Source organism: Micropterus salmoides, unplaced genomic scaffold (assembly GCF_014851395.1).
Source record: "Micropterus salmoides isolate LMB-PRFRI ecotype aquatic unplaced genomic scaffold, ASM1485139v1 Ms_hic_scaffold_3, whole genome shotgun sequence".
NCBI lineage: Eukaryota > Metazoa > Chordata > Actinopteri > Centrarchiformes > Centrarchidae > Micropterus > Micropterus salmoides.
In genome coordinates this window covers 4964280-4981972 of record NW_024042261.1, presented here as the reverse complement: position 1 = coordinate 4981972, position 17693 = coordinate 4964280, and the positions used below count along the sequence as shown (strand labels likewise).

The 17693-nt window shown below is 39.5% G+C and overlaps 1 protein-coding gene across 1 annotated transcript in view; it reads left to right on the top strand.

Moving 5' to 3' along the window:
- pipox (pipecolic acid oxidase) overlaps positions 1 to 17380 on the top strand; it is a 50497-nt gene extending 33117 nt beyond the window's left edge. The window contains exons 5-8 of the mRNA XM_038693552.1: positions 119 to 271; positions 4173 to 4322; positions 9567 to 9642; positions 16809 to 17380. Coding sequence (XP_038549480.1) covers positions 119 to 271; positions 4173 to 4322; positions 9567 to 9642; positions 16809 to 16939 — 510 coding nt within the window. The 3' untranslated portion in view covers positions 16940 to 17380. The remainder of the gene's footprint in view (positions 1 to 118; positions 272 to 4172; positions 4323 to 9566; positions 9643 to 16808) is intronic.
- The last annotated feature ends 313 nt before the right edge of the window (positions 17381 to 17693 follow it).

Below are 17693 nucleotides of genomic sequence, written 5' to 3'. Positions count from 1 at the left end.
AGAGTTAATGCACAGTATATACTGTGGTCAATGGTTAGGTCTTTAGTGACAGCCAGATCTCTGGGGACTTGTACTATGGGGAACATTAGGACTAATGTTTTTCCTGGTTTTCCTATAGGTGGTGAAGATCAATGTGTGCTACTGGAAAGAAAAGGTTCACGGATCATATGATGTGAAACAGCGTTTTCCCTGCTTTTTGCTGACTGAGGGTGAGGAATCCAAAGAGCACATCTATGGCCTCCCGTCCAATGAGTACCCAGGCCTGGTAAAGGTATGTCACAGTACTGGACCTCATGTGTCACTTTACAGAAGAGAAACTCTGGATTCTGGACAGACCCAGATAATAATATAAAATAGACTTTATAAATTACAATTTATTTTTGACTATAATTTCATCTGTCAACAATAGTATTTAAACCAGAGCTGTGTGTACATTGAAGGTAATACGTGCAAACACTGGAGCACTACTTACAATGATGTGAATTACACCAAAGCATGTGTTGTCTTACAACCAAAGTACCCCCTCCATGAAAGTGTTTAGGCAGCAATATCAGCTTTGGTGCAATTTGGTGCTCCTCATTCCTCTTTACAGAGCTATCCAAGCTCTGTCAGGGTGCATGGGGAGTGTGAGTGAACAGCCTTTTTCAAGTCCAGCCACAAATTTACAATTGGATTGAGATTGACTCCCACTCCAGGACATTAACATTGTTGTTTTGAAGCCATTCCTGTATAGCTTTGGCTTTATGCTCGGGCTCAGTGTCTTGCTGGAAAATAAATCTTCTCTCAAGTAGCATGTTTCTTGCTCACCGCATACGGTTTTCCTCCAGGATTTTAGATTTGTAATTCATTTAGATTGCTTTGTCGTTTTCACTTTGACATAAAGGGTGTCTTTTTTTGTGATCAGTGTTGCAAAAAGCCAACATTCAAACATTAAACTTTCAAGGGGGATGAATACTTATCAGCACTGTATATTATACAATATATTTCAATTTGTGGTATTTTTCAAGTTTCTGTATTATTTGTTAATTAGAATTAATAGTAATTTACACAGATTTTTACTTTTTACTTTACTCTTTATGTATTTTAACCCTAAACCTATGAATGAAGGTGACTCTCAGTCATAGGTGAAATATAATAAACTGCAGAGTAAAAACAGAGAATGATTTGTGCAAACTGTCTGGAAAGTTGCTGTGGAGAACCACATTGTTACGGTGGTACAATTGCTGTCCATTTTTAAAACAAAAACACTGCTGCAAAGTCAACTATAGAATGTGATTTGTCATACCTCAGCATCAGATTAGTTGTGGAGTATTGCTGGGTTTGAAGTCATCTGATGGCACATCTCTATTTCAGGCATTATGGTGGGCCAGCAGGAGCTCACAGCCTAATAGCAGACCACATGCATGGAAGAGAGTGGGGGACAGATGGTGATGCCACGTCCCATTATTCACCCAGAGACAGAATCACCAGAGCTACTGTATGTCCAGAGTTTGAACTATTTAACATAGATTGAAGAAAATCCCCAAATGAAGCAGAGAATATATTGTAATTACTTTGTTTTGTTGTTTTTGTGAGGGTTTTTTAACGGCATGGACCTGTCAGAAAGTTTTCTGAAGCAGAAAATCCTGAAGAAAAAAACTGCAGTTCTTGTAATCCCTCAGCCTCCTCGCTGTGCCTCTAGTGAGACCGTATGTGTCAGACCTGGCTGACAGGAGCAGCACAAGCTGCTTTGGAAGTTTGGAGTGAGCAGACACCACTCCCACTCCACTTTTGTAATTTACCTTTCTAAATAGCAATAGGAGCCTAAATAAGTAACATTGACATGTGAAACATAATTTTTTGCCTTATTACTTGACTTTACATTAAACATTGCCTGACTCATTTCTAAATAACCCCTTTCAGTGCTGCATAAACAAAGCTGTTGGATTTACATTCTTCAGCCTGCGTTTGTACATTGAAAGAGTATTGGTTATTGGTCGCTGTAATTGTTCCTTCTGCAATTTCTCAGGTATGTTTGGTACTACAAAGACTGGAACTTTAGAAGAGTCCCACTTAACAAGCTACTGAAGCCACACATTGTTTCATTTAAAGAGGTGGTATTATGCTCATTTTCAGGTTCAATATCTTATTTAAGGGTTGTACCAGAACAGGTTTACATGGTTTAATTTTCATACTGCACATTGCTGCAGCTCCTCTTTTCAGCCTGTGTTGAAGGCTTCGTTTTAGCTATGGAGTGATACATCTTGTCTCTAAATGATTTTTGTTGGGAGTTGCACATGCACAGTTCCTAGTTAAGGACTACTAGCCAATCAGAAGCAGAGAAGGGCGGGTCAGTGAGAAGCCGGTAAACACGCTGTATTTCCCCTCACCAGTTTAGCAACATGAACTGGAGCAAGAGTTTCAGAGTGGTGAGTTATTAATCTGTAACAAAAGTATCTTTCATCCATAAAGTTTTAACTGAGCTCTGTCTCTACATCACAGTAACAACTTCATGTCCACTGACTACCTAGAGGGTAGCTAGTGTTTGGAAGGGAGAGGAGAGGTGTGTGCTGCGGCTCAGTGTTTTTCCATCTGTGTTTTTGAGGAGTAGCCACTTGGTGAGTGTTATATGACGCACATTGACGTCACAGGGATGAAAGGGAAGCAGCTGGACTACAAACGAGCTGTTTTCAGGCAGTTCAGAGCAGAGCTTTACTTTAACAGAGCTTTTGTGGGAGATGGGAACTCCCTTTGGGCTTTTTCACTTTGCAAACCTGTTACATGCACAAAAAAGATATATAACTCAATAAAGGAGAGGGGAAAAGCCAAAAAGCATAATACCACCTCTTTAATAACTGTTATCTTGCATGCTTCAAATTTTGTTTTGGATTTATTAATATTTCTTTCACTTGCGGTTGGTATGTACTGTACGTATACCATGTGCCTACATGTATTGATTTGTGTCATTGCGACTCCCCTGCACAAGTTGTGGCTAGCTGCTGGGTGGTCTCTTCAACCAGGCTGCATTGTCAAGGTTAACGTTGAGTGCGACAGGAATAGGTACCAAATACAAGACACAGGCAGGATCAGTTCTGATCATTTATTTTAAAAAAAGCATACCCACAAAACAGAGGCAGAGTTTAGATAAATCCAAAAGATAATATCCAAACAAGCAAACATCCAAAAACAGGTGACAAAACTATAATCTAAACTAAGCAGGCCTATCCACTGACAAGGAGAACAAACCAGCAGACTCACTCCACATGGAAGACAACGATCCAACAAGGACTGAACAAAACAGCAGGCAATTTATACAGGGGCAAACGAGCAGGAAACAGGTAACTAAGCTTGAAACAAACACCAAAAACAGACAATGTCAAAATTAAAAAGGAACAAACAGATACAGACCAAACCATGACATTCATTCTGAATCCCTCAGCTGGTCTTCTTTGCCCATTTTTGAATTAGCCAGAATCAGGCACTGCGAAGATGGGCAAAGCTGGAGCCGCCCACATTGAGCTTCACAATCGCTCTTCAGAAACGTATGGATGATGTCACAGAGGCTGTGTCAATGTTTTATACAGTCTACAATGTTGACCCTGCGGGGATGGTTGGCATATTAAATAAATATGGCACAATTCATCTGCTTTGCCTCTCTCATGTCATTGCACCATACACCGATTTGGCTTTGCGGTTGGTGTGATCCCATCACACGATGGTCTCTAGTTAATTAGGATGCTGATCACTGCATATCAGCTGTGAAACTGTCAGTACAACAAAGATTATGGATTTTGGGAAGTACTTCCAGCTGTTATTTAAAGAATCGGTCTCTCTGCTTCCCTGCAACATGATATGATAATCATACCAGTGCTGCTCAATAGAACAAAGTAAAGAGCTCATGGTGCACCTGCTCCTTTGAACAGGAGTGGTTCTGCAGAAGACATGTGCTTGAGGAGGTCCAAGCTGTGTCTGTTTTGGAGTTGTTGTTATTCAAATGAAGGTAGTGGCAGTAAACATCAAGGCAGAAATTACACAAAGTGCCTGGATTACTAAATACACAATTAAATAAAAACATTATGAACAAAGTGAACAAACAAGCCTACTGATGCTGCTATTCATTTAAAGTATGCAGGGTTGCCAAGCTTTTATTGTTTCATATAAAAATAACATTGATGATGTCATTCTGTGTGCAGATATGCTACCATATGGGCAGTGAGACAGACCCAGACCAGAGAGATAAGCAGACAGACAGGTCTGATATTGACATGCTCCAGCGCTACATCTCCCGCTGTTTACCTGGCCTGGTCCCTGAACCAGCTGTGGTGGAGAGCTGCATGTATACGGTCAGTATCAACACTCCATATCATAGGGTTCATAATGGTCATCCTAAACCATCAAAGTGTTAAGATTTAAGCCTCAGGAGGTAAAGGAATTTGATATGTGTGGGTCATCAGGAAATTTCACAAAATTTAACAAATCGGTCACTAGCCACACCAAATACATTTATTTAAGGGCATAAGCTAATGATCAACCATTTTACTCATTTTACAGGGTAGCAGAAACTAAACTTCAAATCTCTTTGTCTTGTTTTATTGAGGACATCATGTAGTAATCATTAACATCTATTTAGTTTAAGAATCAGAAATTACATAAAATTTGAACAAGTCAACATTTATTATAGTTTGTGATCTTGTGGTATCCAATATTTGTGCATTTGACTGGTAACAGTTCAAAATAGCACTGTAGCAGCAGGACAGAGGGTCAGTGACCTCCTAAGGGGAGAGCAGTGATTGGTGGTTATGTAGGGACTGAACTGAAATTTGACCTCTAACCCCTTGTTTTGTTACCTCAGAATAGTACTGTACCCTTCTATGGGTCTGAGCTTTATTTTGCAGACTCAAACCCTGCTATGGTACCTAACAGATACCTACACATATCCTATAAGCTGTGTTTGATGTACAGAGAGACAGACTGGCCATCGGACTGGGTCACTCTCCAAGCTGCTGCAGAGCTTGTAATTGATGCTGAACTCTTTGATTTAATAACCTTTTATGATCAAGAACAGTGTCAAGCGGATTTCTTCTCAATACATCATCGCAGCATTATTGTTACTCTTTAAATGGTGAAAACCATTAATGATACTATTTTAATAGATATATTTACAAATTAAGTGGTAGTTGTGGTGGTTGAGTGTTTTTGTTCTGGGATTCTGCAAGGGTAGCTTGACATGATTCACAGTTTTTAAAAATACTTATTTATCTTATACTGGCCCATTCATCCTCTGTCTGAAACATAGACTGTATAAAAGAAGTAGCTACGTGATGTCACCCATTGGTTTGTGTGCTACCATTTTGAAGCCTTTTGAGTTTTGGCATTTCACCATCTTGGTTTTTTTTGGGGGGGGGGTTGGAACCAGAAGTGATCATATTCAGACCAGCTTGGGTAGTAAGGTATATTCATAATTCATGTTAACTATGATATGGATTGAGATACAAATTTTGGCTAGCGAGTGTCTTTTAGTGAAACAAACACTGAACAAGACGTTTATGCAACCAAAATGTTACAATTCACTTTCATGAAAAAAACAAAAATACAGACAACACAAGTTCACGGCTAGCTAAATGCACACAGTGCAGTGGGTACCATTTGCTTCTATCCTGATTGACAGGTCGCCATGGACAAGGTAGCCACACCATAAAGCATGCGTCTAAATGTAGTAGAATTTACTAAATGAACATCACGCTGTGTTGAAGAAGACTTGAGACAAGCAATTGAGGCCATGAACTAATTAGAAGTGCTTACTGAGGAAATAAATCAGATAAGAAGTAGTTTCATTTTGTTATGTTATGTTGCTCCAATGCAATTGTTTTTTTTTTTGCAACGAGCAACCCCTGAGAGAGTGCAGATTTAAGATACTTCTGCATTGGCTTCACTTTTCAGATCTAGAGGTTGCCGCATGGTCTGAAACAAGCCCACCTTCTTCTGATTGCCCAACTTTTCAGAAGCCTGCCAAGGGGCTTGTGAGCCGCTGTAACTTAAGTTCTCTTTATACACCCAGTGCTGTGAGCCCACAGCAGTTTAAACTTAACTTTGAAAATATCAATATGGGCCATTAAATCTGATGAATTTACCGTTTATCAGACCACAAATGAGAGTTTGTTTCAAGTTTCAAAGTTGATCTGCTCGGAGTCTCACTGACTACTGCAGAAAAACGCACAACTTTTTAGGGCTGGACCCCAATATTCAAATTTTTGATCATTGGGTATTGATTCGATTTTAAATTTTGAGATTTGAATATTGAGGGTTTTTTTCGCCTGACCTCCAGTGAATGTCACGCTGCAGTTCACATCAAAGGGAAAACAAAATGAAGCCCTCAGCTGTGTGAGAGAACTTTAAACTGAGTGACGACAACAGCAGTGTGGCAGTTAGGGCTTTTATTAATTTTACAATTGCTTAATTTAGTTACAGATCAGAACTGTCCAATACCCTACATTTTAAAATGAATCATTAAACTGTAGGCTACCACAAACAATAACATAATGAACACATAAAAAAATTAGATTAGGCCGATTGTAGAAGAAGAACATTTAATATGCTATAATAAAAGTTCAAAGCAAAGTTGTTTTAGTTCCGCTACTGCGCTCATCCCGTCTGCTCTAGCCCTTGATCTTTGTGACGCCTACCTCGTGGGGGTTTTATCGCTTGACTATTGGCAAGTGTTCACACACAACGCGATAATGCCAATGAACACAATCTGCGATTACTACAGCTGTATGAACCCAAAGTAAATATTTTGCTATGATTTAATTGCAATAAATGAATCAAACTGATGCCGAAATAACTACAACATGATGCAGATTTGTTAAACATATGAATTCATGCTTTGTCAGGTCTGTCAGCAAGACAGCAGGAGAACAACTTTTTAAATGTTTGTTTTCTGAAAAGAAAAAGCTGCAGCATTGCTCCCAGCTCTGTTCTCGACATTTCCCCGTAGCTCAGCAATTGTCGCAACTCAGCGACATGCAACTTTCTCACTCGAGTTGAAAATTTTCAACTCACACGAATGCCTTTGCGCCCCCTCTGCCCCGTCCGACAGGAAATCTGTCTTTGCATTGACTTTGTCTGTAATCACTTTTGGTCTGAAAGCACCATTAATCCTGCTCTTGTAGGAATATGCTGTAACAAGTTAATGTAACAAGTTAAAAACTAAGTTTTGGTAATAATAACTTGCTGTTTTAGTTAGCCTACGCAATGAGAATAAAGAAACGGAGCTCTCTCTCAATCACACGCACGCAAACAAAGACAGTGACTTACACACACCTAAGCCTGCTGTTATCTCTCCACCATCCGATTCTCGCTCACTCACGTCATTGCCAGAACTTCTTGGGCATTAATCCTTCTTCTGCTGTTCTGCTTCTATCTATCAAATAGCCTACATCACTGTAGCTCATGCAATGACAGCCTACTTATCAACAGAAACAATCGACCGCTGAGCGGACCCTCCCTAAGCTAATATGCTTTATTTAAAGTTTATGGTTAAAAACAGGTTCGAAAAACAACAACAGTTAAAAACAAGAACGCAAAAGGAAATTTGGAGCAGAGAAGTGAGATCTAATCGTAAGTGGTCACTTGAGACACATGTGGAAACATAATAGATAAATATGTATAAACAGTTTCAGGTTTTCTGTTTAAAGTAGGGGTAGGCAACTTTGGAGAAACCAGCAAGAGACTGTTAGAAAGTATCTAACTGAAAAAATCCCATCCCCTCCTTTCAGGCCTCACTCCTAAGCCACCCCCCAAAACACATGTCATTTGCAGTGAGGGCAAGCAGGTAGGCCAGCCAATCATTTAATTCAGACCGACATGCTTATTACAGGCCTGAGAGGAAATATAACAAAAAATATAACAAAAAATGCTTCTAAAAAAATTGCCTACTCTAGCTTTTAATTTAATGCCGGATGTTACTCTCCAATGCCATTTTCAGGTGTTAGCCTATGCCGAGTGTGTGTGTGTGTGTTGCAGGGGTGGGGGGTTGTGCAGCCACTCTGCCCTCCAGCAACACAGCAAGCTGCTTTCACCACAATCACATACTGAAGCTGTAGGAAAACATCATTTCTGTGACCTTGTCCAATGCCCCTGAAAATCCTGACAGTCATGCTCTTTTCTCACGTAACAGCAAGTGTTTTGTTCCATTACCAGCAATTCTTAAAAGAGGACAGGTGTCTCTACGGTTGTGGGGGGAAAAAATACAAGAGATTATTAAGTATTCTACAATAGACTCTTTAATCCAATTAAACACATTTTTAAACACATTTTGCACAAAGACTTTGACAGGAACAGCTCCCAAGGCCACATGGCCATATGGAGAGAGAGCATGTGGTTCCCAGGACAATCTGCAAATGCTCAGTTCACTGTCCATGTCTCCATATATTGGAATGAAGAGGCAGAAGAAATAAGGCTGCAGCTCTCATGACTAAATATGCTCAAGCTGCACTACTTTTAGCAGACAATTTGGCCAAATAGTTGTCTGTGAGATCTGAAGTCAGCTCTGTAGTTCCTAATCTGAACATCTTATAATTTTCAAACTAACAGGTTTGCAATCAAGGTGTAACTTTGAAAGCTTAGTCACAGTGAATAAGTTTCTCCTACAGTCTGGACCCTCTCATTTTAGGGTGCTTTCACACCTGTAGTTTGGTTCATTTGGTCCGGACCAAGTGAAAAAAATGATACACTGTAACCAGAGAAGTAACCATGACGTTACACAGACGTTCAGGTAACTTGTTGATTGGACAGCTTTGGCGATTGTCAACCTGCATCATCAGGACCCACGTGGTGAAATCAAACTCCAGTGAGTGTCTGTGCTGCACTTTAACGCTTCTGATCTGTATGGCAAAGAGCTCACGAAGTGATAATTTATTATAAGCATGATTAGTAATGCTAGACAGCAGATCGACCACATAGCCTATTATGAATAATAACATAAAAACAGGACATGTACAGGAATAATTCGGGGCTTATTCGCCTATAGTATACTCTGGTATCGCTGTTACACATTCTTTATGGACTTAACGAACAGGGTAAACTACTACTTGCCTTCTTTTATTTTATTACTATAGATTTTAACCTATTAATCAGGGAAATACCCGCGCTGACAAGTAGGCTATACCTTATAAAATTATTTTCATAAACATAGCGGCTTATACAGATCAATTATAAGATCACTGAACACATGTTGCTGTCAGCAGATGGATTTATAAGAGTTTTAGCTCTGGAATTAAGGCTCAGATCATCTCTGCTATCATAAAATCCTGTGTTTGGTTTGTTTGCTTTCACACCACAAGCGAACCGCACCAGAGTTCGTTTGAAAGCGTACCGAGACCTCCTTGAAGAAGTGGTCTCGGTACGCTTGTTTGGTCAGCTTTTGGTGCGCACCCAAGTGCAATTACTGCATTCACACCTGCCCAAACGAACCGCACCAAGGGGGAAAATGAACTCTAGTGCGATTCAACCGAACTAAAAGAGGCAGGTGTGAAAGCACCCTTAATCTTGGACTTTGTTGGCTCTTCATGTTTTGTTGTTTATTGCAGCTAACGCCTGACCGTCATTTTGTGCTGGACTGCCATCCCGCTTACAACAACATTGTGATTGGAGCAGGATTTTCAGGTACAACACATCACAAAATACCAAATCAAAAAAAATCTAAGGGATCTTTTATGAAAAGCCTTGTGTGTAGGGGTGCAGTATCCCACTTTACCATAGTCACTTGCTAACGAAACATAACTACTGTTTGTGTGGTTTGTTTGGGGAAGTACACAGGTTGAAACATAACTTGTGTGCTGCATTTATTTTGGGGTAGTATACAAGTCGAAATTCCTGTTAAAAAGTGCATCACATTTAAGGTAGAAACAATGCAAACCATACTTAATGCTGTGTTTTTCAGCATATCCTCCAATCGTAAATAAAACGTAATAATATAAAGTGCCCTTCCAGTGGACAGTAGCAATTCATCCTAGTGCCATATACTGCGTTGTATATTACTGGTGCCCTTTTTATTTTTTTTCCGCTCCTGCCCCTTAAACAGCTTGAGTTTGTCACTGGTCCGATCAGTTTTAATACATAAGAGATACATAGAGCAATGTCTGATGTGTTTAAATTCCCAATTTGTATTTAACAAGAGGCAGTGATCATAATTATTAGTAATTGCAATTCATCCTCTGGGCACCATCAGTGTCCATTCAGTAGTTGTTAAGATATTTCAGTCTCAATCAAAGTGGTGGGTTCATCTAATATAAATGAGGATTTCTGTGTTCATGTCCACTCAAGGACTGTTGACATGGGCACTGTATGTCACTTTTATCTTCAGTTATTTATTTATTTGTAAAGATACTTTTGGGGCATTTTTGCCTTTATTTTACATGACAGGACAGTAGGAAACAGGGAGAGGTAGGGGGCGACATGCAGCAAAGGGCCACAGACTGGACTTGAACCCGTCGTTCAATCAAGTGAGCTAAGTACGCTCCTTCACAATCAGTTATTAAAGGCAAAATGCCGTGAAGATGCTCTTAAAATATGAACAGTGTCTGGTACTGAACCTGATGGATTCAAGTAGATATTGTTAATGATAAAATTAAAATGTTCACAGCTCGACAAGACAAAGAGCAGAAAGTAGTGTATTTGGCACCTTGTAAGCCAGATGTGTGCTGATGCGTGGCAGCACAAAAACAGCGGCAGTCAAATGAATTAGCATCACTTGTGCCCTCGTCACTTGGGAAGAGCACAGAGCCAAGCAGTCCAGTGCTCAATGAGCAGCACAGAGAAGAGTCCACCACTGCTTCTGTCAGTTTTAATACTAATTTTAATACTAATAATAAGAGTGGTGATATGAGTGCGTATCAGATATAGCTACAATCCAATTATAATGTGTTTAAATTCCCAAATTGTATTTAATAAGAGGCAGTGAACATTAGAATTAGTATTTGTGTGTGTTTGAATTAGAAAGAGGTCTTTATTTTAGAGTTTTCCTGTTTTATTAGTATATTTTATAGGGGTTTAATGGTAGAGACAATTTGTGTAGTGGGACGTTTTTGGCAAGTCACAATATGTTGCAGGACTCACAAGGAAGAACAAAGAAATTCTGAGAGCAAATTAGAGATGAAACTAAGACAGAATGTTATTTTTTACCCTCATTTGGTAAACTGAAAACTTCACCTTCCAATATCCTGAGATCTGGACTTCATCAAGGACTCCTAAGCCTAAAAGATACAAAGAAGAAAATCGACTTGCCATGCAGAATCAAAATGTTCTGTTTCATTAACAATATAAGAAGAATGCAAAGTTTTGAGTTAACATTGCATTTGAAGGGGCAATAAACCTAAACTAACAGGAAATCTTTCATTACATGAAAGAATCAAATGTCTGGGATATTTTTAAAAACAGCTCACCATTTTGTTGTGACCCAAAACTATTTTTCAGTGAAATGTCTGGTAATTTGGGGCACACAGCTCCATTAGTGTAGGCCACTAGTTTCAACCATAATGACCTATTTCAAAGAATATTTCTTAATCTTAACTGTTATATTACCTTAAATATATGTTGTGTTATGAAATTCTTACTATCTTAATGTTTTAAGTTAGAGGATAAAGTTATAGTTACTATATAGTGCATTCTAAGCCACTTTTGTTTAAACTCCTCTATTGGCCACTCTTTCTATGTATGCTTTAAGAAACACTATATATAATGTCTTAATGCGTTTTAAGGTTTAATATACTTTAAGAAACACTATATTTAGATTGGGTTTTGATGTGTTCTAAAGTTTAAGCCACTCTCCCTATGTGGTTTCTCATAATGACCTTGCATTCTTTAGTGCCTTTGAGGGAGGAGATGAGGTTTGAGAGTCTACATGGGGGAGTACACGCTGACCAATTTTTATGCGGTAAATAGTGTGAAGGGCGCATGAGAAACACGAAAGGATGGGCTGAGTTCACGTGGAGCTGTCAAAATACATGTGAAGGGAAAACACCTGAAAAATCTGCCAATGGTTGTGGAACGACTTGGTTTGAGCTGGTCACTGCCAGAAATTTCCATTTCCACATTCCCTAAGATTCCCCTAAAGAAAACATGTGTTGTTATATAACATTGTTATATAACAAAGAATGATGGGTTTTAAGCAATAAGTGATATATTTACCAATAATATATAATAGTAATATATAATAATTTGTCCTTTTGAAGTAAAGGGGTGATGGCGCATAGATAAGATGCTTGCCTTTGGTGTGGCAAACCTGGGTGACCCATCCACCATTGTCTCCCTGAGCAAGACACTTAACCCCTAGTTGCTCCAGAGGCGTGCGACCTCTGACATGTATAGCAATTGTAAGTCGCTTTGGATAAAAAAAGCATCAGCTAAATGTAATTGTATGTATATTTATATTTTAAAAAGATATATAATTTGACTTTCAGAAGTTCTGATGGTGAATATTGAGACTAAATCATTCAACATATATAACATCATTGTGGTGAAGTTTGACTAACAAAATAGCTAATTTTAACATGTAAAAGGACTCCAAATTGCTGCCTAATTTAGCAAAGATTTTTATAATGGTGAAGATATGTTCTGGGTTTTCAACTGGCCTAGCCCCGAACCTTTTCTTCATCGCCATTGTTAGATACATGTTTGTTCAAATTCACATGCGTCAGCATTTGTACGCTTATTGAAAAGGTGTGGGTTGCGGCTTCTGCATGTTCCAGGGGTTGTCAACCCACCCTGGGTGAAGGTACATTTGTCAGCGGAGAATTTAACTCCCTCTGTTAGCTACCAAACACTTGTGACAGTAGAGGTTTGTTACTAAAAGGGGGGAATAAACCTGTTGTTGAATGAGTTAAAGAAATATAAAGTTGTTGAAAAGTAGAAGTGACTAGGTGTAACCATAGACTGTATCAAATGTAGTGTAAAGTAAGGAGGCACAGGTTTCTGAAGATCTGTCGTGAAGCTCAATGTGGGTGGCTCCCGGCAACTCTGGCTGTCGCCATATTGGCAGTGCCTGACTCAAGACACGGAGCTGAGACCGAACCAATGAAGCCTGGTTGCTGAACCACCTAGAATCTAGCCACCTGAGAGGAGGACCCACCTGTCACTCAAAATGGCCAAGTCTTTAAATTTTGGATAGCTTTAAGCTTTGATTTAAATACAAATTCACTCTGTACAGTTGTCATGAATGAGGAAATTAGCTACAGAGACCAAGGTCAGGTCAGTGCTGTAAAGTTGGGAATTTCAACATGGTTACAGTCTGAAGGAACTAAGCCAACTATCTAAACAGCCGAACTTATCTTAGGTACCATGATAAGCCTGAACCACACCTTACTCTGTGGTCACTAGTGGAGGAAGAAGCAGCATAGTAAGTATGTCTACTGTTGTAACTCCACCAATCTGTTTTGTCTACATGTCTACAAGTTTTCAACACAGACAGTATCTGTATGTGAATAACTAGAGGAGAGTGTCAGTGTTCAAGGAATATAAGAACCACACTGATGAGACATTCTGAGCCTGTATGTAAAAAAAACAAAAAAATAAAAGGTTATATTAATGGATCTTGTCACTCCTATTTTTATTCTTTGTATTACTTCTTTATAGAGGATAATCATGCTCTTAAGTTTTGGAGTGACAGTTTGCATCACTAATGCAGTGCTCGTTCACAGGGGCCGATGTGCGCTTTTTGTTCAAAATGCATCTCACATTGGTTTGACCTACAGCAGTGATTTATTAAACTCATACATAAATAAATACTTTAATTGTAACTGTTGCTGAAATAGATCTCAGTCATGACAGCAACAGTTCCTCACATAATCACTTCCTCTTGTGCCTCCAAAATTCAATCTCTTTTTGGCAGCAATGCTTTATTTTGAATTGAGAGCTTTTACTTTTTAAGTTCTGAAATACAAACCTCTGAAAAAGACATCAGGAAACATGATATTGGATTCTCCTGAATGAGAAGTGCAGGACTTTCCACCGCATGGAGATGCTGGGGAAATGAAAATAAGCGTCCATAGGTTAATGGATTTGGATCAATCGCCAGGACGCACACACTCCAGCAAATGCTTTATCGTGAGCATAGTTAATTTGTTGAAGAGGGAAAAAAAATATGTTTGTGCAAGGGGGGGGGACCAAATTCAAGCAAGTGCTGGAGTTATAAGGAGTCTTTTTTCTTTAGTCAGACTTTTCCTAAACAGCATTTATGTACAGTGCAGTGAAGTTTTTATGGAACATATTTTTAAAAAAGAGGGTTTTACATTTGCAACTTGCTTGGGAGGCCCCTGGTGACAACTGGGTCCTAAGCAGACACCTAGACTGTGGAGGGATCGTCTTTTTTGCTTACGAAGGTTCCTAACTGAGTGAAAGGACCTGGAAGGATCGAAGTGGCAGCCACGATATGGTCAAATTCTCGAAATGTTAAGGAAAGGTGCTTCCATGCTTTTTTCCCCCCTTTATCTTAGGGTATACTGGACCATCCTTTACCAAAGTAAGGGGGAGATAATGCCATCCCACAATTCCCTGTGGCAGCAACATTAAAGATGATGGTACACGGAGCAACTTTTAGAGCAATGGTGCTGGGCAATGTTGCTGTCAATGGTAATGATTAAAGATTACTACCGTAATCCCCTTCCCCCACCACTCCGCCACCCGCCCCGCCCCGCCACTATCCGCAGGAGTGGTGGGGGAAGGGGATTACGGTAGTAATCTTTACTCATTACCACTGACTGCAACGTTGCCCTGCATGATTGCACTAAAAGTTTCTCTGTGTATCATCAGCTTTAGGCAATTTCTTTTTTTTTTAAAGAATTCCCCCTACTTTTTAATATCCTCCATGCAAGCTTTCAGTGTTGATGAAAGTCAAAAAGATTTTGTTAACTGAATCTGTATAAGAAGCTATCCTTATGTGCTCACACAGTGTTCAGAGCTACAGGATATCCAGAGAGTCTAACTGGACACACCAAACCTTCCATGGATTCTAGGGACAGACTTTTAATGAGAAGTGCTTGTCCATTGTGAAAGGTGAAAGCGCTTGTGCTTTGAGTCTACACTCATGTTCTTCCCTAATTAACATGGCGGAGGCACCCAGAAGGCCGGCCTGGCTCAACCTCTCCTCTCCTACAGTTACCTTCAGTGTCTCCTGGCACTTTTCCATTTCAATGCAGTCATGTCCTTTACCTAATTATATCTGTAATTAATATCCTGCTCACAATTCTCTGCTTTCAGAGGAGCTTGCTGGGAGAAAGGGACTAAAAGTCTAAAGACCTGCAATACAAAAATGCAGGACTAATTAATTATATACTAATGATTTTTGCTATTATTTGAGCTTTAGTGAAGCTGAAAGTGTTGGCTTTCACAACAAATGCACAATAGTAATGATGTGCAAAGTAAGGTCATTTCAATGAAGGGTGCAGCAGCTCTGTACTTGGCTCCTGCATAGCCATAGCGGCATGCACTGCCCCGAGTTTCTGTCACGATATTAAAGGCACAAAAGAGTGAACCTTTTCCATTTTTGAAATCCAAAAAGGAAATGGTTTATCTCCTTGGGAGCATGCTCAGAAAATGTAATGTCAATCTTTTGCCTAGAGGACAGACCAGGTGTTCACCAATATCTTTAGTATTCATCCTCGATGAATTTCATGGCAATGTGACTAGAAGAAATGTTTTGCAAGTATTTAGACACAGGCTATAGCAAAGTATTGGACAGATTGAAATGTTAATTTGATGATGATAGTTGTGGAAATTATTACAGTTCTTTCTGTAGTATATTCAGTGTTATAGATGTCACATTTTGTACTGAACCAACAATGTTCAGTACAAACACTCAATGCATCATGGGAAGTCTCCCAGCAGTCTCTGTCTAGGTTTTAGCTGATCGAGGGGTTGAGGTTCGGCATACGTGATATTAAGCCAGATACATTGGTAACTTTCACATTTCTCACACACTTTAATGTGGCACTATATTCACATCATTTCTTCAGAGAACAACTTTAAGCTCAGCTTATTCTGTTTATTGGTCAAACAGAATAAGCAGCTGTTTGTGCTCACTTTCCAGCTTCTCTGCTGCAGCAGTAACAATACTCAGAGCCGTATTGGATAAGTTCACATGGCTTCTTCTCAATACAGAAAAAAATGTATTTCCTTCCTTCCCCACCTTCACCTCGTGCATTTGTCATCAAAGCCCGACACAAGTGCATTAAAGCTAGTATGGGGGGTTGCCATAGTTACAACAAAGTCACCCTGTGGGCTTGGCCATCTGTTGAAGTTTTCCATTCTCCTTCTCTGGCAAAATCAAAATTCACGTGGCCAAACTGTCAGAACCAAGCTTTTATGAGTTCAAAGCCTGGCAGAATCCACGGGAGCTCAAAGACCTTTGTCAGATGGCAGTGCTGCATTCCTCAAGCCCTGTTGACATTCACAATTTGCCTCTCAGACCTTAGCAACAAGGACAATCAGGCGGCTGGATTTTGAAAATAGACGCTCTCTCATCTCACTCCTGGGCTTGAGCATGTGAAGCCATTATGCAGAGAAAGGACAAATCTCCCTTAATTTAGCATTTAGTTCACCAAAGTGAATAGATGCTCAGTGACAGGCATCGCAACAGCTTTGCTCTCCTTTTATGTATTCACTCATGTGGGGCTCAAACCCATCGCCTGACTCAGACAAAGGCCCACAGATGCAGGTTATTTATAGGCTAACTTAAAAGGTGCAGGGCATGGATTTGCTCAGGACATTGATTCATTTGACATGATTTGATGACCTACGTATGTACTTTGCTCACTGAAATGACTTCTCTTCTCCAGGTCACGGCTTCAAGTTTGGACCAATCATTGGCAAGCTTCTGTGTCAACTCAGCCTGGGAGAAGTGCCATCCCAGGACCTTTCACCTTTCCGAATAAGGCGCTTTCAGGAAGTGACCAAATCAGCTTTATAGAGCTGCGCTAAATACTCAGACCATCATCAACGAGTCTTATCTAATGTAATTGTAGTATAATTTGAGATTGTCATGGTATCTCAAATTACTAAAAACACAATCACACAATGGTTGCATGTTTTTCAACTGCTTTATTATTTTATGTGGTAATTGTGTGTTGCCAGTTCCACATAGTGTAATAAGCTGTGTTGCACTCAAGTGGCATGAAACCATTCAGTGTATGTACATGGGTTATAGTCTGCAGTAATCTGATTTCTTAAAGGAACATGCATTTTGGTGAACAGGTTAATTCACTTTCTTGCCAAGAGTAAGAAGATGAGAAGAAACTCAATATGAAGCTACAGCCAGGAGGCAATTAGCTTAGAATAAAGATTGGAAGTACAGGTAAACAGCTAACTTGGCTGTGTCCAAAGTAAAATAAAAAATTTTTTGACTCATTAACACATCTCGTATGTTTAATTCATACATAAACAGAAGTGCTAAAATGACAATTCAATTAAATGCCGAAGCAGCAGCATACCTACCGTATATGCAGGGAATGCAGTTGCATAGGGGCCCGCAGTCATTGCAGGGCCCGTTAATAACATCTCATTTTAGTATAATCTTAAATTTGGTAAAAAAAACTGACAACTTATTCTGATATCTTAAGTAAACAATTGCTTTTTTGAGTGACACGGTGGGTATTTATAGTAGTCAGTAGTAGAGTTAAGCCTCTTACTCCACGGTGTCTCTGTCTCACTTTTCATTCATATTC